The sequence below is a fragment of the Chiloscyllium punctatum genome, chromosome 23, assembly GCF_047496795.1.
Source record: "Chiloscyllium punctatum isolate Juve2018m chromosome 23, sChiPun1.3, whole genome shotgun sequence".
In the NCBI taxonomy this organism is placed as follows: domain Eukaryota; kingdom Metazoa; phylum Chordata; class Chondrichthyes; order Orectolobiformes; family Hemiscylliidae; genus Chiloscyllium; species Chiloscyllium punctatum.
In genome coordinates, this window is record NC_092761.1 from 68,384,514 (window position 1) to 68,409,915 (window position 25,402).

Here is a 25,402-nt window from a genome sequence, read left to right on the forward strand (position 1 = left end):
ACGTGCCTGGTCTGGCCTAAGTCTAACTCCAGACCCACAGCAATGTGATTGACGCTTAACTGCCCTCTGGGCAATTAAGAATGAACAATAAATGCACAAACAAGGATTTTATTAATTAAGAATACAGACATATCTCATATCACTATTGCAGACATTCTGAAGCAGTGACATTTGTTGATGTCGCAATTTAGTTTCAGAATTGCAGCTATAGAAAATGTCTGTTGAAAGGCACTGTGGCTGTTAAACTGAGTTGACGGTTTCTTCTTCCCCTAAAATTGGCTCACCGATTAATGGAGGCTTTAAGGTGAAGAATTTGAGGTGAAAGTGTTTTTTGTATGTTCCTTGCAGTCAGGCTTTGAATGTATCTGCAGATGGAGACTTGCACCTGGGTGCAGTCTCACAGCGCTCTCTAATATGCATTCACCAAGTGGCCATGATCTTTTTTGTGTGTCTGGACAGTGGCAGTCAGTTTTCTTTATAATGGTTTGAGGAGGAAGCAACAAGGTGAGATTTGTAACGATTGTTTTGGTAAGGAGCTGTCCCAGAAACCGTGAGAGGAACAACTTCCATCTGTGCTGTAAACTTCTGTGAATGCTGATACAGCCAGGACTGAAACAATGATGATCTCTCTCAAATTGATTGCTCAATTCTAAACTTCAGCATCCATAAATTAGAAAAAGCTTAGAAGAATAACTTAGTTTATTGTTCAGTTTTTAAATCCGTTTTTACAGACTTTTAAATCTGCACCTTTGTGGAGGGGAGAAAAGGAGTGAGATAGGAATCAGAGTTTCTGTCCAGAGGATGGGTTTCCCAGTGCTCAGGAAGTTGGGAATCGGACAGCTTTAGGGAGGTGAAAGGGGATAAAATTGTTGGATCATTGCTTTTGCAGTCTGCTTGTGGGACTGGGGCAGTGAAGTATTTTTCACCTGCATCAACACACTTGTCTGTTTTACTGCCCACAGTCAAGGGAATAGGGAAGGCCAAATTTCCTTGCTATGTATCCTAAATAATCCTTTAATACCGTGCAGAGCTTTATGTTGACCATGTTTGGTTGAAAAGAGCTAACGATATACGAAGTGAGGCATTTTATAAGGGAGGTGGAGTGAGAAACCACAGCCATCGGTGATATGTAAATGCAATAAGCAATAGGCATTCATGGTGTTATTCTTGCTTAAGGTTGTTTCTCACACTGTTGTGTGCTGACTCCTGCACAGCCTGTTGGTCTCTCATAGCTCTTGTACTTTGTGTGATGAGTTTTTTTTTCTGCCGTTTCAGATCTTTGTTGATGGCCAGTCAGTTGGATTCCTAGATTACAATAATGTGGAATTGGCTATCTCAGTTGCTGCGGTAGGTGCCATTCGATATCAAATCTCCAAAATTTGTCTCTCATTAATTGAACAAATAATTAGTTATCAATGTTGCTCTTCATGAAGGTTGCAGTAGATATTTGGGCTTTAGTTATTGATGGCTTCACAAAGACAGTGATTATAATGAAGGAAAATAAGCGAGAAAGAACTACAAGTTATATCGTGCCATTTATCTCCCCATGATATTCAAAATTGTTTCTCCACTAACAACTTGTTTTGTTCTGTAGACAAAGACAGTATCTATTTTGAAATGCATATGGCAAATGAGAACCATGGCATGGTGGCTCAGTGGTTAGCATTGCTGCCTCACAGCGCCAGGGGCCCAGGTTTGATTCCAGACTCAGACAGCTTTCTGTGTAGCGTTGCACATTCTCCCCGTGTCTGCATGGGTTTCGTCCACAATCCAAAGATGTTCAGGTTATGTGGATTGGCCCTGTTAAGTTACCCATGGTGCTCAGGAATGTGTAGATTAGGTGCATTAATCAGGGGTAAAATGTAGAGTAATGGGGGTTGGGTTTGGGTGGGATACTCTTCAGAGGTTTGGTGTGGACCTGTTGGCTGAAGGGCCTGTTTCCACACTCTAAGAATTCTAAGAACTGAAGACCAATTAACCTGTTTATCGAAGTGTTCAATGAAGGATAAATGTTAGACCATACACCAGGAGAAATCCTTGCTCATTTTTTGAATAGCCACTGAATCTTGTGCATTCGCCTGAACAGACTTTAAACTCCCATCCAAAGTCGGAGCCACCTGCTCACTGTGGGGTTAGTTTGAATAATGAGCTGGACTCTAAGGGAGAGGGTTGAATCCATAATCTTCTGATTTAAAATAGCACTGGAAATGTAGGTTGAGGTGGTTTTGTCATGCCTAGGAAGACAGTAAATGTACAACTTGGTTGTAGAACCTCTGTGCAAAGGAATTGGAACTAATTATGGTAGCTGACTTCTAGTGGTATCTGCAAGAACATTTCCATGGGCGTTCAATTAAAGTGTAGATCAGAGGCAGTGCCCAACACTGCACTCAACATGGAGTTCAGTTGCTCTAAAAATGTCAGTTAGGGCTGCGTTATTCATTGGATGATAATTCTGGTGAAGGCCCACATAACCTGACTACGCATAGTTAACGGACAACATAAAACCTACAATCTTCCATCACTTCTTGGTATAATTCATTAAAATTCACTGTTAAAATATTGTATAGTGCCGTTCTCACCTGCGATACACTGGACTCTCCAACACAGTGACATTATTGTAGGATGTCCCACGGGGTTGACAGAGGAACCTTAATTATCCGGCATTCAATTATTCGAATATCCAGCAAGATCGCACAATCCCAATGCTCAGCTCAAGTATGTTATCCGGCATTAGATTATCCAGAATTTGATTTAACCAAACAAAATACTGCCCGCCCGTGTCCTTCGGTTAATTGAGGTTCCTCTGTATTATGTTAGTATTCTATTTTTGTTTTATTAATAAGTAAGATTTCTGTATTAATGGTTATGCAATCTTTTGTATTGTCTGTCTTTTTAAATCATTAAATTACTAAATCCATGGCAGTGTGAATTTGCAATATCGCTTAAAAGGGTATACGCTACCTCAAGATGTTCTGATTAAAATTATTTGGTGATGACATTCTTTGCTGCCTTGCATTGATTGTTTGTTTCTTGCAGGGAAAGCGAAATTTGAGCCTTTTGGTGGAAAATCGTGGTAGAGTCAACTATGGAAACAAACTTGATGATCAGCGAAAAGGTGATTCTGTCAGATTACTAACAATGTGGTTTGTCCTCCTGCGTGAATAATGAGGGATTTCCACTCAGAGTTTGTATGTTGCAGATGAAGGCCATTCGGCCAGTTGTGTCTGCACCAGCTCTGAGCATTTTAACTTATTGCTGTCTTTTCCAGTGACCCTGCATGTCATCTCTGTTTAAATAATTGTCTCATAATAAATTGAATGCTTAAGTTGAACCTGCCTCCACCACGCTGCCAGGCAGTGCATTCCATCTTCTAATTACTCACTGTAAGATTTTCATAGCTAACATTTTGCAAAGTGCTTTAATTCTGTGCCCTAGTTTTTGATCCCTTTAAGTGGGAGCAGTTTCTTCCTATCTACTCTGTCCAGGCCTTTCATGATATTCAAAAACTCAATCCAATCTCCTCCAAACCTTCCAACTTCAATCTTTCTTTATAATTGAAGTTTCTCATCCCTGATACATTTTTAATAAACTTCTTCTGCACACTGTCCAATGCATTCACATGCTTCCTAAAATGTGGCACTCAACTGTGTGCAATACACCAACAAAGGTCTAACTGGTGTCTCTTATAACTTTTTAGTATAACCTCCTTCCTCTTGTAGTCTCTGCCTGTATTAATAGAGTGTAGAATGTTTAAAGCATTATGCTTTATCTCCCTGTCCTGTTACCTTTTTAATAATTTATCCATATGTATACCCAGGTGTCACTGCTACTACATATACTTTTTAATAACATCCTTTGTTTAATACTGGCATTCCATTGTCTTTGTACGAAACTGTACCATCTCTCATTCTCTACATTGAACTTCATCTGCCATGTCACCTACTTGCCCATTCCACTGACTTGTCCTTGTGGAGTTTTATGGTGCCGCCTTCACAGGTGGCAATGCTTCCAGATTTTGTCGTCTCCACATTTTGAAATTTTCCCACCTTCAACACCATAATTCCAAACAAACTTATCTCTTAAACTCTGAGACCTGTGTCGCAGCTGTCTACTCTGTAACTGGATTCTTGACTTCCTGACCCATAGACTGCAATCAGCAAGATTGCAACAACATCTCCTCCACTGTAATCCTCGACACAAGTGCCCCGTAACACCGCATACTCAGCCCCTACTATACTCCTTATACAGTCACAACCATGTGGCAAATTCCACCCCAACTCAGAAAACTTGTAAATGCAGAATACCACTATTGTAGGTCAGATCTTAACAGTGATGAGACAGAATACAGGAAAGAGTGCCAGTGGCGTGGTGTAAAGACAACAATCTCTCCATCAATGTCAGCAAGACAAAGCAGCTGGTCATTGACTTCAGGAAGCAGAGTGGAGGGCAACCCCTTGTCTGCATCAGTGGTGCTGGAGTAGAGGTGATCAAGAGGGTCAAGTTCATGGAAGTGATGATCACCACAATCTGCCCTGGTCGCCCATGTCAACGCAATGGTCATGGAAGCACAACAACATCTCTGCTTCCTCAGGAGGCTAAGGAATTTCGCATGTCCACAAGAACGCTCATCCGTTTTATAAGTGCACCATAGAAAGCTTCCTATATAGATGCACCACATTGTGGTGTGGCAACTGCTGTTTCCAAGACCACAAGAAACTAGAGACTTGTGAACATAGCCCAGTGTATTACACATACCAGCCTTCCATCCTTTGACTTCTATACTTCCTGCGACCTCAGGAAAGCAACCAATGTGATTGAAGACCCATCCCCTTCTGGTTATACTCTCTTTCGTCGGGCAGAAAATATAAAGGTTTGAATACACGTACGAATAGATTCAAGAATAGCTTCTTCTGCATTGTTATCCGACTTTTGAATGAAACTCATAAATGTTAAGTCTGATCTCTCTCTCTCTCTCTCTCTCTCTCTCTCTCTCTCTCTCTCTCTCTCTGCGCCTTCTCTGTAGCTGTAATGCTGAATTCTGCAGTCTGTTCTACTCCCCTCTGGTGCACTTTGTAAGGCATAATCTGCCTGAATAGCATACAAAACAATATTTTTCACTGCATCTCAGTACATGTGACACAATGAATCAATTAATTAATCAATCTATCAACCAGTTTACCAAGATCTAAATGCTTCTCCAGATCATGTAAAAATTGAGTCACCATCCAGCCCAAAAAATACTTACTAAACATCTCTCCCTGTTTGATTCCATAAACTGTAACTTTTCTGACAGGTCTATTGTGTGGCATTGTCTTCTGGAAGTCTGTGTGTACCACATCAACCGCATTGCCCTTGTCAACACTCTCTGACACATTTTCAGAAATCTCCGGCAATACTCAGTCATGACTTTCTCTTAACAAATCCATGCTGTGATACTTCTCCTACTTCTCCAATTAATTGGAAAAATATTTACAAAAATGCTCTGGAATTCAATAGAACAATGGCCAATCCGATTTTAACCTTAACTTTACATTCCTTAATACCCCTGATAATTTTTCATACCATTATTTTCATTTCATCTAGTTATAGCTGATGGGATTTCTTTTTCACCTCTGATCTCAACTTTTCCTATGTTCTTCTAGTCATTCTTCATGTTGCCATAGATTTCAGTTTATTAAAATTTCACTACCCTAATGTACCAAATCATGTAACCTCAAACACACCTGTATTGTCTCCTGCTGCCCCAAGGTCTCCAATTTAAACTTCACCTCTAACTTTATCATCATCTAACTCTGCAGCCCCCTGAGAACTTCATGTTTCTTCGCTGCCAACCTCCTGTGCTCCACTCCTGCAACCCCTCCTTTCAGCCAAATCAACCTTCTCCTTGAATATCCTCCTTTAAAATCCCAACATTTTGTCCAAGCTTCTAGTGACCTCTCTCAATATCTCCACTAAGTTGACATTCATTTTTATTGAGTCAAGATTAAAGTGGTGCTAGAAAAGCACAGTAGGTCAGGCAGCATCCGAGGAGCAGGAAAATCGACGTTTCGGGCAAATGCCCTTCTCAGGAGTCTGATGAAGGGCTTTTGCCCGAAATGTCGATTTTCCTGCTCCTTGGATGCTGCCTGACCTGCTGGGATTTTCCAGCACCACTCTAATCTTAATTCTAATCTCCAGCATCTGCAGTACCCACTTCTGACTATTCATTTTTATTGAGTACACTTCTGAAAAGACCTTGTGACGTTTTTGTCTGTTCCAGATTCCTTATGCAAGTTGTTCAGTGGCTTTTGCTCTGAACCATAGTCACCTGAAGATATTTCCATTATTTATAATTCACTAAAGTAATAAACCATTGTGACACAGTGTAGTCTCCCTACCTCTTAGCCAATAAGTCTCAGTTCAGGTTTCTCCTACCATGGAGCTGTGTCATAACATGTTTACTGAGTGATTATGCAGAGATGATTTGACTAAAGTGAAGGAAAAAAAACACCGGAGAATCACTTCATGATGTCCATAATTTCTTTCAAGACTCCTTGTGTTCTCCTGTGACTAGATTACTAATATCCCAGTTCAAAGTGAGTACACCTCATAAAAACTGGTGATTGTGTTTAAAAAAAAACTTGTTGTTTCCTTTGATTTTTCAGGTCTCATAGGTGATGTCTTTCTGAATAAGGAACCTTTGAAGGACTTTACAATCTACCCCTTAGAGATGAAAACAAATTTTATTGAAAGGTAAAATATTAGGAGTTTACCATGCTTTCAGTGATTTGTTATATTGTGTAACCCTTGACTTGTATATTTTCAACACTACTTGTAATAATTATTCTTTGCACATATTACCTCAGATCTTCTGGAGTGAATAGTCAGAGCCATTAGAAGTCCCAATGCAATGGCTGCATAGTAATTTCCCAGTGGACAATCACTCTGCATCCAGAGGCCTCCAACAAAGTCTGAGTTAACGTCACAGATTTCAGAGGGCTTGCCTGGAAAAGTTGTTTGATTAAAACCAGTTCTAACTCTCGATGCAACTGGCCCCCAACTCAAGAATATCACCCTACCTCTCTGCATTAAACAGTTGGCTCCATCATCACCCCCCATCTCTCTTTCCCCCAAACCCCTGCCACGGTTGCTCAACCCACTTACACAGCTACTCATTGATACATTAACTCATACTGCCATTAAGACATTGTATTCTGGTACTTTATAAACTTTTACCATAATATAGGAATATGGGATTTAGGAGTAGGCAGTTCAGCCCTTCGAGCCTACTTCATCTATTTAACATGATCATGATTGATCATATTCTGGTCTCAACTCCACTCTCCTGCCTGCTTTCTGTAGCCATTTATCCTGCTTTGACAAGTAGTGCAGTTCCAAGGGATACTGAAACAATTGTGGGTCCTGAGCAATAGTTCTGAAGATGTGCTGCAGGACTTGTGCGACCATGGCCAAATTGTTCCCGAACAGGTACGACACTGTCATCTAACTGACAGGGTAGAAGATTACCCAGGGGTATTTTATCCACAACAGCAGGGCAAATCCAACTTGGTCAGTTTCAGCCAATCAATCTACTCATGATCATCAGTAAAGTAATGGAAGGTTGCGGAAGAGCTGAATTCCACAGGTGGAGGGAGAGTGATTGCCCTTAACATTAGGGCTGCAATTGACTGTGGAGCCCTACATAAACCAGAGTCAGTGAGAATCAGGAGGAAGACTCTGCACTGGTTGGAGTCATACCAGAAACAAAGGAATCTGGTCGTGGTCATTTCAGGTTAGTCCTCGCAACTCAAGTACATCTCTGCAGGAGTTCCTCAGGGTAATATCCTTGGCCCAAACACCTTCAGCAGCTTCATAAATGACTCTCTCTCCATCATAAGGATGAAAGTGGTGATGTTCATTAATGGAATGTTCTATACCATTCAACACGGCTCAAATACAGAAGCAGTATATGCTCAAATACAGCAAAACCAGGACAATGTATACATTTCGGCTGACAAGTGGCAAGTAACATTTGCACCACACAAGTGCTAAGCAATGAGCATCTCATATAAAAAGATTTACCATTGTTATTTGACATTCAATGACATTACCTTTGCTTAATTCAACATTCTTAGTGTTCTGGTGGGGGGTGCGGAGAGGTTACCATTGACCAGAACTTGCAGTCATGTAAGTACAGTTCACAAAATCTCCCTGACTCCCCAGAGCCTATCCGGTACCTACAAGCAAAGTGCTAGAGAAACTGAGCAGATCTGTCAGCATCTTTGGAGAGGAAATAGAGTTCATGTTTTGAGGCCAGTTTTGAACAGTTCGAAGGAGATGAGTTGTCAGGTACCTCCCCTGTTTTACCTGTTATGTGTTTGCATTGCCAACTTTCTTGCTGGGGGAAGAGGAGAATTCCAAGTGCAATGTTAATAGTACAAGCTGATATGAAAATGAGATGCAGATGCATGGAAATAAATGAATCTCCATTGAAGGTTCAAGATTCAGAACTTGTCATTTAAGGCTTACATGCAAGCATACAAAGCAGAAGAAGGCCATTCACGTCCCCAGCTTGCTCCGCTGTTCAATAAGATCATGTCTAATCTGAATTCAATCTCCAATCTGCATTCCTGTCTACCTGATAATCTTTCTACCTCTTGCTTAACAAGTTCATTATCTATCTCTCCATTTAAAAAAAACTATTTAACGACTGCATCCGTTGCCTCCTTCAGGGAGAGAACTCCAAGGACTCTGGATCCTCTGAGTAAAATATTTGCCTCATCACTGACTTAGCTGAAAAATGTGTTGCTAGGAAAGCGCAGCAGGTCAGGCAGCATCAAAGGAGCAGGAGAATCGATGTTTCGGGCATAAGCCCTTCTTCAGGAATCACTGACTTAAACAGGCAACTGTGATTTTTAAACAGTGACGCCTAGTTCTAGATTTTCTCGAGGAAATATCCTAGGTAATTGTGTTTTGTCTTCATAGATGCTGCCAGCCCTACTGAGTTTCCCCAACACCCTTTTTTTTTTTAATTTTCAGATTTTCAGCATCTGCAGTATTTTGCTTTTCTTCCTTGTCCACTACTTACAAGGCACAGGTCAGAACTGTGATGGAGTACTCCCCACTCGCTTGGACAAGTGCAGCTCCAGAAGCTTAACACTATCCAGGAGAAAGCAGCCCACATGATTGGCACCACATCCGCAAACATCCATTATTTCCACCACAAATGTTCAGTAGCAGTCATATGTACCATCTACATGCATTTACTGCAGAATTTCCCTTGGACAGTACCTTCCAAGTGCAGTGCCATCCAGATGGATTCGGGCAAATACATAAAACGTGGGACTCTACAGATACATGAGCTGCCTCCTCAATTTACCCTCCAAACCACACTCCATTTTGATTTGGAAATATATCTCCTTCATTCAGCATTGCTGGGTCAAAATCCTGGAATTCCCTCCCTAACAGCATTGTTACCTGCCTATAGCAGATCAAGAGGCAGCTCACTATCACCTTCACAATTGCAACTGGGGATGAGCAATAAATACGAAACAATAAATCAGCCATACCCACATCCTATGAATGAATCAAAAAATGTATTCAAGGGTAATTACATAAGTATGTTAAGGTACTATGGCACTTGCTTTGTTTTTATTTTAAATCACTTGAAGCTTCCTGAACTCCATCCTAAATTACAAATGGTTAAAACACTTAGTGAATAGAACCAGTAGTTGAGATGATAACAAAGACCAGACGAAGAAAGTTTTCATAGTTTTCCAACTGTTCATTGTATGCGGAGCTTAGATTACTGTTTACAGGTTGCTCCTCAATCTTGGATAGATTTTGTGATGAACCATAGGAGAAATTTGAATTTCCTACTTTAGTTGTCCATTGGAAACACCAAATGCACTCACCTCAAATAATACTGCTGTGACTTGGCCTAGTTTGAACCCATTTCTTAACTTCACACACAAGAAACCCGTGCCAATCTAAGTGCATGCTACCATTGTGCCACCCTCATTGTGAATTGAATTCAGGCTGATTATGCATTAGTGCCTCATCAACAATGGTCCCACAGAAATAATGGTTGGTTTAGAGTCAGAGACGTACAGCACGGAAACAGACCCTTCGGTCCAACTCGTCTGTGCCAACCAGATATTCTAAATGAATCTAGTCCCATTTGTCAGCATTTGGCCCATATGAATATTTGGCCTCTCCCTATTGCCCAAATCCTCCAATCCTGGCAGCATCCTTGTAAATCTTTTCTGAATCTGTTCAAGTTTCACAACATCCTTCCTATAGGAAGGAGACCTAAATTACACACAATATTCCAAACGTAGCCTAATGTCCTGTACATCCACAGCATGACTTCCCAACTCCAATACTCAATGCTCTGACCAAATGCCGCCTTCACTTTATTGAAAGATTCTAGTCTATGTAATATAAAATGTATGTCTTCATACTTATGCCAAGCCTTTTTTGTTGTCCATCACTTCCTCTCTGGATTATGGACACTGCTTCTCTGTGGTATCTCTTCTGCTTTTTTGTGTTGAGCTTAGACTAATTGACAGAGCAGTGTTTTAGAGCTGGGTCTGTTTCTGTTCTTGTGTAGTCTCCATTTGTCTGTATGGGCATACGTGTACATGTACACACTTCCAAAAACAGACTCTGCAACTGGCCTTCAGTATCTATCTCTGGTTTAGGAACCAAGAAAAGCTGCTAAGTGTTCCACTCAGGAGTGGAAAGTTTAGCAGCTTTTCTTGGACGGTAAACCAGAGAGACCAATTGTCGTATTCTTGCAAGTAAAGCATCATAGAATAACTGGGTCCAGTTTATCCACCATTCGTTTGCCAGTGTTGTTCTATACAATAATACCACACTGAAGAAATATTTCTGAAGTATTTTTAACCACCACTCAACGCTGTGTCTTTCATTCATTTGTCAAGCAGCATTTATTTTACATTGGTAAACCAGGAGACTTCTTCAGCAGTACAGACTTTTAAAGTAGTTTATACACAATTCTAATTGTGTTACAATCGAAGTGCTACACACGTCTGATACCATTAAGGACTGAAATTTAGGATGTCTCAACAATGATGCAGGAATACCATCAATATGTAATCTAATTAAGAAGCAGCGGATACCATTGCTGGGGGCATTTGTTATAACAATGTCCACTTACCCCTGTCACAGAAGGAGAGAATATCTTTTGCATAAAAGATCAGCTTGGCAGGCAGGGACACTTCATCTGAGTGAAATGGATTTTTTTTATTGTAGAAGTGAAAGTTAGCCCTGAGGCGTCTGTCCAGAACAGACTTGCAGGATCAAGGCAAATGAAAAGCACTAGTTGCCCGGCAGGATGCTATCAGGCGATGCATCTGTGATACTGTCACTGGGCATACCATGTGATTCATATCCACAAATAAGTTGGTTCATTGTTTCTAAACTTTGTAAGCTTAGTGCCTGAGAAACATTTTAACCTTGCACTTGCTGTTTGACTCAAGTATCCCTTCAATGAATGAAGGTGGTATCGTCTGTTAAGTTGAATATTGTTTATTAGGAATAATACTGCCAACTTTTTCTTTGTCTCTTTTCGGTTGAAGTTTCTCAGCTATCCAGTTGAATTCTGTTCCTGAAAATCCGACGTTACCTGCCTTTTTCTACGGTGTACTGTACGTGGATTCGTTGCCTTATGATACCTTCATTAAACTTAAGGTGAGGAAAATAATTTCCACGTCCTGTTTGTGGGTAGGGATATTTGAAATAAAATACTTGCGATTTTTGAGAAGATTTGTAGCTCGGGATGAGGTTCATATTGTAAGTTTGCTTGCTGAGCTGGCAGGTTTGTTTCAGATGTTTCATCACTATGTTAGGTAACATCATCACTGAGCCTCTGATGAAGCACTGGTGTTCTGTCCTACTTTCTATTTATGTGTCTCGGTCTGTTGTGGTGTGTAATATCATTTCTGTTCTTTTTCTCAGAAGTTGGTAAATGGAGTCCAAGTCGATGTGTTTATTGATGGAGTTCCTGTTTGAATGCCAGGCCTCTAGGAATTCCTGTTCATGTCTCTGTTTAGCCTGTCATATGGTGGGTATGTTGTCCCAGTCAAAGTGGTGTCCACCTTTGTATGTTTGTAAGGATACTATTGATAGTGGGACATATCTTTTGGTGGCTAGTTGGTGTCTGTGTATCCTGGTAGCTACTTTTCTGTCTGTCTGTCTGTCCAATATAGTGTTTGTTACAGTCCTTGCAGGGTATTTCATAAATGACATTAGGTTTGCTGATTGTTGGTATGTATAACTTGTGTAAAACAAAATGTATAACTTGCATCCTTAATGCAAGACTTCTTCAATAAAGCAGTTGGAAGAGAAAATGAAACAACAGATTATAGAACTACAAAAGGTCAAATTCAACCCAACATGGCAAGAAAATATGATGCTACTGTTTGTAAACAATTTTTTTAAAGGAATTTTTTTTAGAATTTTGAAACATTTCATCTGTGATTGAAAATCTGACACAACTGAAGATTCATTCTGTGGCAGTTTAAGTTTTAGAATGTGCCTGTGTTCTAACTGAACAGATCACTGTTTATTAATTGTTATTCCTGCTATGATGCTGACAGTTCTCTTTGAATTTTCAAAATGTTGTCAAATCTGCTCTTTATTTCCCCTTTACTCTTAATTACGGCAATTTCTTAAACACAATTGAGACCAGAGAATGTATTGATTCAGACTCTATTCATTCTCCTTGCAGTTTGACCAAGAGCTGAGACGTGACACAGTATTGAGGGAAAACAGAGACAGACTGAGGCATGGCATCAGTTTAGATCAGTCCTATCCATTTCGTGAGATTAAATTCATTGGGCCATGTTTATGTTGCCATTCATTGTTTAGTTCTTTTTTTAAACAATAAACATTAGATTGAGTTTTAAGAAAATGTAGAGCTATTTTGTGTTTCTTGACCTTGTTACTGTTGAATGAGCCAGGGCAGAACAGATACAGGAAACCCAGATGGAAAGTCCACAGACCTGGCAGAACCTACCCTAATTCTAAAAAGAAATGCAAGTTAATTGCAAATCGGGTTACTCTTAGAGTTCCTCCTTTTCCTGCAGTTAGACAACTTTCTAAAAATGGGTATAATCTGCCTCTGTTCATTGTTAAATGATTCCATGATGTAAGAGGAATGGTAATCCAAAAGAGCCAGTACTTAAGTGAAGTACTCAATCAAATTAATTGTTAAATGTTTTTAATGCATTTTTTGTTTATTTGTTCATCATGAGATATGGGCATCACTGGCTAGGTCAGCATTCATTGCCCAAAGGAAGATGATAATGAGTTTCCTTCAACCACTGCAGCTCTTTGAGTGTAGGGACTCTTTGAGTGCAGTTAGGGAGTTCAAAGATTTTGACCTAGCAATAGTAAAGGAAGTTGGCATGGTCTACGGTTTGGAGAAGAGCTTGCAGATGGCAACGTTCACTTGCATCTTCTATCTTTGTCATTCTAAATGGTAGAGGTCCTGGGTTGGGAAGCTGCTGCTTCAGGAGCCATGGTGAGTTGTTGCAGTGCATCTTGTAAATGGTACAAACTGCTGACATTGTGTATCAGTGGTGGAGAGAATGAAAATTGAAGTTGTTAGGTGAAGTGTCAATCAAGTAAATTTGTTTGACCTGGATTAGGTTGAGTATATTAGTGGCCCTTGAATTAAGGGGAACAGCTGATTGCTATCCACCCTGCCCATGACCCTCATAATGGTATATAGCTCAATCAAATGACCCTCAGCTTTCTCTGTTCAAAAGATAGTAACCTGAACCTATCCAGCTTTTCTTTCTAGTTAAAATGCTCCATCCAGATAACATCCCGGTGAATCTCCTTTACAATACTTCCTACAGTGTTGCAGCCATAACTGCACACACTACTCCAGCTGCAGTCAAACAAAGGTTTTGTATAGTTCCAATATAACCTCACTACTCTATAATCTGTGCCATTATGGATAAAGGCACGTTTCCTGTATGCTGCCTTAAGCACCTTATTAATCTCTCCTGCTGCCTTCAGGGATGTATGGACAAACAACCCAAGATCTCTCTGTTCTTCTGAGCATCCTAGTGTACTATCATTCATTGATTATTCCCTTATCTTGTTGCTTTATCCAAAGTGCATCCATCACTTCTCAGGGTTAAATTCCATCTACCACTTACCTGTCCATTTGACCAACCCATCCATATCTTCTTGGAACCTGAAACTTTCCTCAGTATTGACCATCTGGCTAATCTTTGTCATCAGCAAACTTACTTATCATTCACTTCCCACCTTCCCCCATACTGTTCTCATCCAAATCAGTTATATATAGCACAAACAATGAGGGTATGAGCACTGATCCCTGAGGTATCAGTGCATACTGGCTTCCATTCTCTCAAACATCTTTCTACTACCACCTCTGTCTCCTACCACTAAGTCAATTTTTTGTCAGTCTTGCCAAGTTACCCCAGACCCCATGTGCTTTTACCTTCTTTATCAGTCTCTCATTTGGGACTATGTCAAAAGCTTTGCTGAAATCCATATAAACTACATCAACTGCACTACCACCATCTACACATTGGATCACCTTGCCCAGTGAACCTGGACAGGCTTCTCACAGGGCTTATAGCCCACATCAAACCTCCTAAATAAAGACTTCCTGGTGTCCTTTTGGTGAGTGCTTCTTTTGACTGCCATGAGAGCACACCCCAGGCGAGCTATCCATAGAAGATTCACTTTGATACATGAGGGTTAAGCATTCTGAATGTAAAATTAGCCCAACTTAGTTGTGACTTTCACAATGGTTTGGTGGTTTGGCGTATCCGTTCAAATGAGCACCTGTGGCTTGTGGTTTGGTCCTGCCATTTGATCTTCTGAAGTTTCTGAAAACAGGTCAAATGAAAGTGGTTAAAGCTTCTTGGCACGAAGGTAGTACGCAGGTCATTACTGACATACAAAGCACATAATAAGCAGGACTATTCATCTAAGACTTTCAATTTGGTAGGCAGACTTACTCCTTTTTGTTTCCACGTTGAAGTTCAAAATCTCTTGAAATTTATGTTTTATTTGCCAATTCTTGCATGTATCTTCAAAATAGATTGCCCAATTAGAGCAGAGGTTCGTTTAAGGTGGCTAGTAATTCCAAAGTCCCTAGAGTTTTTAAATTTGAAAACCGCCTACCTTTTAACATTATTTCTTTCTTTCTGTTTGTCGTTAGAACTGGTGGTTCCTTGCTGATTTGTGAATGAGTCACTTTGACAGTTTCTAGCCCTGTTCTGAGCAGTACATAGTTGGAGTGAGATATGTATTGTGCCTGAGTAGAATCCAAACAGTTGCCAGTCAGTTTAAATTCCCCTCTTCCTTCTGTTATGGTCCTTTAAAGCTAATGCTTTGAGCAATCTTTTATCTTCTCTTCATCTGTTTTGATATTTCTACAAGTGCCAGATGTTGCTTAATAATATTTCTGTGGAAGACTAACAAGTGCCCTGGAGCTAATTCCCTGCATCCTGGGTCTTAAAATAAGTGGTTGATATGGGTATAACCATTCAAAATTCCCCTTCTTAAAAGCTACCAGTGGATTGGAAAACCACAAACCTGATACCTCGATTCAAGAAAGGAAGGGGTCTAGAAGCAGGAAATTATGGGCCTGCTTCAGTTGGATGTTTATGATTGGAAAAATGGCAAAATTCATGAGCAAGGATTTTAAAAAATCATATTGCAATCAAGCAACACCAGCAGGAAAACAAAGTATTTGGCAAATTGTAACCACCAAACCTGTAAAGGAAAACCAGTCCATATAGTGATTTCCAAAGGTGGTCACTAAAGTGTCACATTACAGTTTATGACACAAGGTAAGAATTCAAATGTTAGAGGTAAAATGTTAGAGCATTGACTAATAGTAAACAGTGTGTCTATGATAAATGAGTTTATTTCAGTTTGGCACACTATAGTGAGATTCCCCAGGGATCATTACTAGTGCCTTAACTATTTACAATCCACATTAATTAACTGGGTGAAGAAACAGTGTAGCTACATTTGCTGATGCTACTAAAATCAGTGAGAAACCTTGCTGTGAGAAGAATATTTAGGAAAAAACATTTTAACTTTTGTCAGTTTTAAAGACAAGAGACATGATCTGTTTCTGTGATACCTACTTCAATTTCTACCTTGAGATATTTTATAACTCCACTATAAGAATATGAAGAGTAAGCCTGCATTCTGGAAACCTTGTCTGCATTTAAAACCTCTCCGCAATTTTGATGGTATTTGACTGGGTTTTGCATAAGATGTGCTGGGCGATTCCCCAATGAGTTGTAAATTAGTGAAAATGACTAATCTGGAGTTGGGAACCTTTTGACAGTAAAGTATTAAGTGATATCAGACTTGCATTTTATACTGAAATGATATGTGATTTGTTTGTGTTAATTCAGTGATTAATGATAGGGCTTTGATCTGAAAATGTAAATGGCCATTGAAGTGAACTGAACAGCATTGTGGAAATGTTCACACCTTGGAACCTGTTCTCTACAGCAGAAATTGATTTTGTGTGTTCTCCAGAACATGTGTGGGTGACTGAACAATTTCAAAAATTAAATGTACAGTGTTCTAATATTTGAAGAGTTCTTCCAGGTTCCACTGGGTACAGAACCAATGAACCCTACAATAACATGAGCAAATCTTTGAAATGTTCATAAAATTATCCCTCAAGCAGAGACACTCATAATGACTTGGAAAGTTTAATTCTCTTAACACCTCTTAAGCTTCAAGTAATACTCAAGTAAACAAAGGTGCATTGAAAAACCACTTCAAAGAAAGATAGAACATCTTTATAACATGTTCACATGGCACAAAAATTGCAAGTGTTGTGGACTGGAAGGAGGATAGTGGTAAACTACAGAAGGAAGTGAACAAGACTAGATAAATAGGTTAGTGGGTTAGACAGAGATGTGGTAAATGTAGTTTAATGTGGAGAATTTCAATTTGAGGCATTTTTTTTAGATAGAATGAAGGAGGGCATTATGGGTGGAGAATAATTATAATTCTACTGTATAAATTGAGGAATAGGGTAGGAAGTAAGAAAGTTATGATAAACCCAAGTGAAACAGTGATTCATCCTCAACTGGAATATAGTGTCTAATCTTGACACCACACTTCAAGAAAGATGTAAATCTTTTCTACAACCTCTCCAGTGCTTTTCAGCAAGTGGTTCTGGAGATGAGGGACTTTAGTTGCTATTTTCAGACAAGGTTCTCCTTAGAAAAGGGGAAGTTGAGAGAAGTTTTGAGATAGCTATTCATAATCAAGCCTGGATGAGAGATGGAGAGAAATTTTCCCACTGTCAAATGGTTTGGGAACCAGAAAATGCTGATTTAAGGTGATTGACCAAATAACAAAAGGCACAGTGAGGTAATACCTGTTTTACTCCGAGTCATTCCAATCTGGAGTTGCTGGCTAGCAGTTGGAGCAGACTAATTGTGGCTTCCCAATGGGAATTGGGAACTTCATGTGAATGGAGAAAAATGTAAGGACATGGGGAAAAGGCAGGGATGTGGGACTTGGAGGGCCAAGTTAATTTTTTTTTGGGATTCTAACCATTCCAGTACTCTCTTCAATGATATTTAGGATCAGCAATTGTATTTCCAGCCAGCTCATCAACACTCTGTACTCCTTTTGCCTATTGCGTATTCTTGTGAAACATTTACAATCAAGTACCACTCAAAAAAAAACCAAAGGACTGCGTATGCTGGAAATAAAAAATCAGCAGGTCTGGCAGTGTGTGTGGAGAGGTTGCAGAGTTAATGTTTCAGGACCAGCAACCCTTGTTCAGAACTGATTTTCTTTTCAATCAAGTTATTTTATTTTCTTCTTGTAACTTTCAGGGCTGGACAAAAGGAGTGGTTTTTGTGAATGGAATGAATTTAGGCCGTTATTGGGAAATAGGGCCACAACAGACGCTATACTTACCAGCCCCTTGGCTACAGCATGGCAGTAATGAGGTAAGAAGCCAGAATATCCAGCCATTGGAATCCATTACATTTTCATTCCTCTCCATTGGTAACAGTTGCAACGGTCACAAGAAACTTTTTTTTGGATCAAATTTACCCTTTGTGCAGTAGTTCTGACAGTATAGTTAACTGGGCTTCCATATTTCCTTCTTCAATATTAGAGCAGAAATGATGGGGGAAGCTGTTCCAAAGAACCCTGAACTTTCGTCTCTGTGCAATGAAGCAAAATTTCGACGTAAGAATTTTAAAAATAAAAATCCAAAATTCGGTTCCACGCTAGTGTTTTGAATGAGGCTCTCCTCTCAGCATTCTATCTTCCTTACTTCATTTTCTAACATCGTTTCATACCTTTCCCTGTAGGATTATTTTTGACAACAAAAACAAGTCAACTTATTTGTGAATGAAAAATGCAGTGATTAGTGACAGCAGGTGATAAATAATAATCCGTGTTAATCTTGAACAAACCCAATGTTGACTTTAAACGATGATCTCTGACAATAGGAAAGTTTGGAGTTGACTGCACCATAACTGCTGTCACCTTTTGAGTTAGATGCCCAGGTTTAAGGTTTAAGCCCTCACCGATGATCAAAATTCATCATTTAGGCTGATACTTGTGTGGTATTCTATTGTCTGAAGTGTTAATTTTCACATCAGCATCAAAAGATAGTACTTTTTTCTACTTGGGGGGGGGGTTACACAATACATCAATTTAGCCCAAGCACAGCATTTTATGACTGTGAGCAGACTAGTTATTAGCTCATGGAAGAGCTGCAGATGTTGGTTTGTATTTTTTTGGGGAGGGTGGTGTGTGGTCAATGGCTAGGTGCAACTTAAATACATTCCTCTGGGATATAAACTGATCCTCCTTTCTTCTGTCACTGGCACTGTTAAATCATCAAGGCAGCTCTGGAATGCACAGCATCCCATGGCAGCATTTTGTTAAAAAGTAACAGTTTTATGTTTTTCTATGTTACTATTATACTGTAAATTTCTACCAGAGTCCCCCTACCTTTTTCATTTGTAATTATGATTTGACATCTTTCCCTTTTTAAATTAGATTGTAATTTTTGAAGAGAGCAAAGCTGGAAGAACAGTTGAGTTTTTAAACAAACCTGACTTGGGGCCAGCTCAACATGTCTGAAGATGAGAACAGAGAACTTTTCTTGACTACTTCTCATTAGCTTTTTGGTGGAAGAGAGCATTCATTTGTACCATGTCTGATCAGCACCACATTCAAGTTTTGGAATAAAGTCTTCATTGAAAAGTACCAGAATAACGCGAGTATCACTTGGATTGATCTATTACAGAATTGTATAAAGGTTTTAAGTACTAAAATTACGCTGATTAGAAGTTTAGAAATGCTTGACACAGTGTTTGAAATCTCCTTTCCCACTGTTTTAGCAAAGTGGTTAATATGTTTGAAGTAATTGTGTTGCAGCTTTGCTGAATTAGGGGTCAGAAGAATTGCAAATAGGTGTGTTTTATGTAATCCGTGTTATTAATCCATTTTGGGACTGAAATGTGCAAAATTAGTTTTTATAATCTCACTGAAATTCATTTCATTTGTTTTCAAAAAATTCTCATTAGATATCATATTTAAATACGCGCTGAAAATGTGTTGCTGGAAAAGCGCAGCGGCATCCAAGGAGCAGGAGAATCGACGTTTCGGGCATGAGCCCTTCTTCAGGAATGAGGAAAGTGTGCCAAGCAGGCTAAGATAAAAGGTAGGGAGGAGGGACTTGGGGGAGGGGCGTTGGAAGTGCAATAGGTGGAAGGAGGTTAAGGTGAGGGTGCTAAGGTGAGGGTGATAGGCTGGAGTGAGGGTGGGGGCGGAGAGGTCAGGAAGAAGATTGCAGGTTAGGGAGGTGGTGCTGAGTTCGAGGGTTGGGACTGAGACAAGGTGGGGGGAGGGGAAATGAGGAAACTGGAGAAGTCGGAGTTCATCGGGTGCAGCAGATGCAGTAAATGATGTGTGTGGAGGTGCAGGTGAATTTGTGGCGGATATGGAAGGATCCCTTTGGGCCTTGGAGGGAAGTGACGGGGGGAGGTGTGGGCGCAAGTTTTGCATTTCTTGCGGTTGCAGGGAAGGTGCCGGGAGTGAAGGTTGGGTTAGTGGGGTGTGGACCTGACGAGGGAGTCACAGAGAGAGTGGTCTTTTCGGAATGCTGATAGGGGATGGGAGGGAAATATATCCCTGGTGGTGGGGTCCGTTTGGAGGTGGTGGAAATGACGATGGATGATACGATGTATATGGAGGTTGGTGGGGTGGTAGGTGAGGACCAGTGGGGTTCTGTCCTGGTGGCGATTGGAGTGGAGGGGCGGGGCTCAAGGGCAGAGGAACGGGAAGTGGAGGAGATGCGGTGGACAGCATCGTCGACCATGTCTGGGGGGGACTTTGCGGTCTTTGAAGAAAGAGGCCATCTGGGTTGTTCGGTATTGGAAAAACCGGTCCTCCTGGGAGCAGATGCAGCGGAGATGAAGGAATTGGGAATATGGGATGGGGTTTTTACAGGGGGCAGGGTGGGAGGAGGTGTAGTCTAGGTAGCTGTGGGAGTCGGTCGGTTTATAGTAAATGTCCGTGTTGATTCAGTTGCCCGAGATAGAAATGGAGAGGTCTAGGAAGGGGAGGGAGGAGTCTGTGACGGTCCAGGTAAATTTGAGGTCGGGGTGGAAAGTGTTAGTAAAGTGGATGAACTGTTCAACCTCCTCGTGGGAGCACGAGGCAGCGCCGATACAGTCATCGATGTAGCGAAGGAAAAGGTGGGGTGTGGTGCCCCGTGGCTCAACTCCCCCTCCCACTCCACTAAGGACATGCAGGTCCTTGGACTCCTCCATTGCCAGACCATAGCAACACGACGGCTGGAGGAAGAGCGCCTCATCTTCCGCCTAGGAACCCTCCAACCACAAGGGATGGACTCAGACGTCTCCAGTTTCCTCATTTCCCCTCCCCTCGCCTTGTCTCAGCCCCAACCCTCGAACTCAGAACCATCTTCCTAACCTGCAATCTTCTTCCTGACCTCTCCGCCCCCACCTCCACTCCGGCCTATCACCCTCACCTTAACCTCCTTCCACCTATCGCATTTCCAACGCCCCTCCCCCAAGCCCCTCCTCCCTACCTTTTATCTTAACCTGCTTGGCACACTTTCCTCATTCCTGAAGAAGGGCTCATGCCTGAGACGTCGATTCTCCTGCTCCTTGGACGCTGCCTGACCTGCGCTTTTCCAGCAACACATTTTCAGCTCTGATCTCCAGCATCTGCAGTCCTCACTTTCTCCTATCATATTTAAATAACCTGACATTTGGATGAGTTCCCCATCTAGTGACCTTTTATATTTTATAAAATGGTGTGAAATATCAAACATGCATAAGAACTAGGAACAGGGTCAGCAATTCAGTCCCTCAAGCCTGTTCCACCATTCAGTATGATTGTGGTTAATCTGGGGTCATTAATGTTAAATTCTTTTTTGTTTTCCTGGAAATCATTAACAATGCCCTCCTGTGTCTTACAGAAGTATTTCCTTGCAGTGAGATGGTAAAACTACCCTTTATATCTAGTAGGAGCAGATAGCTATCCTGCAACTCTGATCTTAGTGCCTCAGGTTTTTCTATCCGTGGGGGTTGTTAATATTTTGATGACTAACTAAAGAGAGAGCACTTAGTCAAATAGGTGCTTTCAAATTTGTGTGAATTCAGTGATGGCAGCTTGTGTTGAAAACACTTCGTGATGTCGGTGAAAAGTCCCAAAATGCTTGTAGGGGAATAATTAGACAAAGATTTGAATCCAAATTGAAGAAATGGGGAATTACGTGACAGAATCTGACTGGATAAGTATGAGTAGCATCAGATGAGGGCAAGATTAGAGTGGTGGTGGAAAAGCACAGCAAGTCAGGCAGCATCCAAGGAGCAGGAAAGTCAACATTTCGGGCAAAAGTCTGAAGGCAAGTCCATTGAGTTGAACAGCAGAGGAGAAGCTTTGGGGAGAAGGTGATGCACTAGGGAGAACAAGAAGCAATACTGCACCTTGGTCACTTTTACAAAATATATAATTGAAATGTTCCTAATTAAAAACTGTCCTCCATTTGATTTGATTTATTAACTTGTGTATTTATTACAAATACAGTGAAAAGTCTTGTTCAGCAGGTTTGGATTTTCCTTCCCATTAACTTGTCATCTTCCTCTTCAACTTGCTCTCTATTCCTCCCTTGAACTTGTATTCTCCGCTGTCTCAATTGCTTCTGCTAAAACATGTCATCCTCGTGCTTTACATGCACCTCTCAAATCTAAGTGCTTAATTTGTAAGCTCTCAAAACTTCTGTATTTGCAAATTTCATATTGTCTCAAAACACTGTGACAAGGGAATCTTACAAATTTTGCACAATTGAATAAATGTTTGAGGTTAAAAATAAAGACCAGTCACCTCCTCTTGTTCGTGTGTTTACTTTGCTCTAATTTTGCTTTTTACATTTTGTTGCAAGCTATTTCCAATTGCTTCTTGAATCAATGACAGGGGTTAAAAAGGAAAAGTCTCCTTTGAAGCTAATTGACCACAACCCTCATCAACCTTTGTGAAGGATAGGGGTAAGAGTCAGCGGACAATATCCTTCCAGGTTAGCTCCTTCAAATGTCTGGAAGATGTCATATTCATCCCTGTTTTCTGTTGAGTAATTGGCTGTGTTCCACAATTTAGCTTAGCTGCATAAAGACTGAGAAAAGTGCAGTTGACCTTTGAGTTCTAAAGACCTTTATTGATTCTGTAGACCGAGCTAAGGAACTTCAAGATGGTTAAGTTTATCCCTATTAGTTGATGGTTATAAAATAAAGCCTCTCATTTAACACCTGTCTACTCATAACACGCAACTTTCAGATCTATAAAAATAAGGTAAGGCAAACAAGAGGATAAGAAATCAGGTACAGAATTCTAAAAGTTTAATTGTTACCACTTAGGAATCCCAAAGCTATTTAATAACTGACCACCTCAAGGAATGGGGGAAGACAGAATATTTATTTTATTTTTGTTATTTCCTGGAATATGGCCTTTGCTGGCAACATCTTCATGTGGTACCTATCTGAATTGTCCCATAGAAAGGGATTAGCTGCCATCTTAGCTGTTGCTGTTAGGAAGGAATGATCTTAAGTTCCAAGTCAGGATGGTGTGTAGCTTGGAGACAAACTTGCATGGGGTAGTGCTTCCATGCATCTGCTGTCCTTGCCATTCTAGGTTGTAAGGGCTTTAGGTTTGAAAAGTGTAGTCAAAGGAGACTTGGTGCATTGTATTTTGTACACTGCTGCATCAGTGTATTGAATCAGTGGTTGAATGATCAATGTAATGGATGGGCTGACATTCGTTTTCACCATGGCAGTTAAAATCACTGGCTAGGCCAACATTTATTGTCCATTCCTAATTGGCCTGGAGACAATAATTCTAAACTATCTTCTTGAGTTTCTGCAATCTGTGATTGTAGGTAGACTGACAGTTCCTGGTAAGGAAGGAAGTTCCAGGATTTTGACCTAGTGACAGTGAAAGGATAATATAATTTCAAGTTAGGATAGTGTGTGGTTTGGTAGGGATTTACCAGCTTGTGTGTTCCCTTCCATCTGATGCCCTTGTCCTTTCAGAAGGTAGAGGTTGCAGGTTTGAGTTTGGAAGAAACTTGAGTTGCTGCAGTGCATCTTGTTGACTGTGCATTGCTGTCACTCTGTGTCAGTGCTGTAGAGTGTGAATATTGAAAAAGATGGATGATATTGCCAGTCATGTGCTTTGTAACAAATGGTATCAAGTTCTAAGAGTATTGTTGAAATTTGTATGCATCCAGGTAAAAACAATAACTGCAGATGCTGGAAACCAGATTTTGGATTAGTGATGCTGGAAGAGCACAGCAGTTCAGGCAGCATCTGAGGAGCAGCAAAATCGACGTTTTGGGCAAAAGCCCTTCATCAGGAATAAAGGCAGAGAGCCGGAAGCGTGGAGAGATAAGCTAGAGGAGGGTGGGGGTGGGGAGAAAGTAGCATGGAGTACAATAGGTGAGTGGGGGAGGGGATGAAGGTGATAGGTCAAGGAGGAAGGTGGAGTGGATAGGTAGAAAAGAAGATAGGCAGGTAGGACAAGTCATGGGGACAGTGCTGAGCTGGAAGTTTGGAACTAGGGTGAGGTGGGGGAAGGGGAAATGAGGAAACTGTTGAAGTCCATATTGATGCCCTGGGGTTGAAGTGTTCTGAGGTGGAAGATGAGGCGTTATTCCTCCAGGCGTCTAGTGATGAGGGAGCGGCGGTGAAGGAGGCCCAGGACCTTCATGTCCTCGGCAGAGTGGGAGGGGGAGTTGAAATGTTTCATAGCTCCTTGAAAGTGGAGTCACAGGTAGTTAGGATAGTGAAGAAGGTATTTGGTATGCTTTCCTTTATTGGTTAGAATGTTGAATACAGGAGTTAGGAGGTCATGTTGCGGCTGTTGGACATTGGTTATGCCACTGTTGGAATATTGCATGCAATTCTGGTCTCCTTCCTATCGGAAAGATGTTATGAAACCTGAAGGGGTTCAGAAAAGATTTACAAGGATGATGCCGGGGATGGAGGATTTGAGCTGTAGGGAGAGGTTGAACAGGCTGGGGCTGTTTTCCCTGGAACGTTGGTGACTGAGGGGCATAGATAGGTCTTTTCCCTGGGGTTGGGGGAGTCCAGAATTAGAGGGCATAGGTTTAGGCTAAGAGGGGAAAGATATAAAAGTGACCTAAAGGGCAACCTTTTCACGCAGAGGGTGGTATGTGTATGGAATGAGCTGCCAGAGGGAGTGGTGGAGGCTGGTACAATTGCAACATTTAAAAGGCATCTGGATGAGTATATGAATAGGAAGGTTTTGGAGGGATGAGGCCCAAGTGCTGGCATTGGGACGAGATTGGGTTGGGATATCTGGTCGGCATGGGCGAGTTGGACCGCAGGGTCTGTTTCCATGCTGTATATATCTCTATGAACTGAGTAGTTGTGGGATCACTTAGCCCTGTGCAAGGTTTGAATCAGTTTCATTTTGTTCATTTTCAGTCATTTGTCAAAGCAAAAGGGAACCACATGCAGAGGCAAGCTGCACTATAAGCAAGATAGTACCAGCCTTTGGGTGACATATTGGCTGTGCCTGTGAAAACTCTGGGAAACCAGTGAATAATTTAATATGTACGTTGTAGTGTTTTATATAATATTTGGAGACATTTGTATCCCACCTGAGTCAATTTTACATTTCACGCTGATGAGATAGGCTCTCCTTGCATACACATGAAATAAAGTTAAATGATTGTTTATTTTTATCACTATTATCCTGTTCTATAGTTTTAAACCAATCACTGACCAAGAGGAATAGTCATTGGCTCCTTCCTGGTGATCAGCTGGTGAGAGATCCTCGACAGAGTAGACCATTC

The 25,402-nt window shown here is 40.9% G+C and overlaps 1 protein-coding gene across 1 annotated transcript in view; it reads left to right on the top strand.

The window, feature by feature from the left end:
• Nucleotides 1–19,682, top strand: part of LOC140494123 (beta-galactosidase-1-like protein 2) — an 88,034-nt gene extending 68,352 nt beyond the window's left edge. Inside the window, exons 14-19 of the mRNA XM_072593138.1 lie at nt 1,276–1,347; nt 3,037–3,115; nt 6,645–6,732; nt 11,583–11,694; nt 17,874–17,990; nt 19,057–19,682. Coding sequence (XP_072449239.1) covers nt 1,276–1,347; nt 3,037–3,115; nt 6,645–6,732; nt 11,583–11,694; nt 17,874–17,990; nt 19,057–19,140 — 552 coding nt within the window. The 3' untranslated portion in view covers nt 19,141–19,682. The remainder of the gene's footprint in view (nt 1–1,275; nt 1,348–3,036; nt 3,116–6,644; nt 6,733–11,582; nt 11,695–17,873; nt 17,991–19,056) is intronic.
• The last annotated feature ends 5,720 nt before the right edge of the window (nt 19,683–25,402 follow it).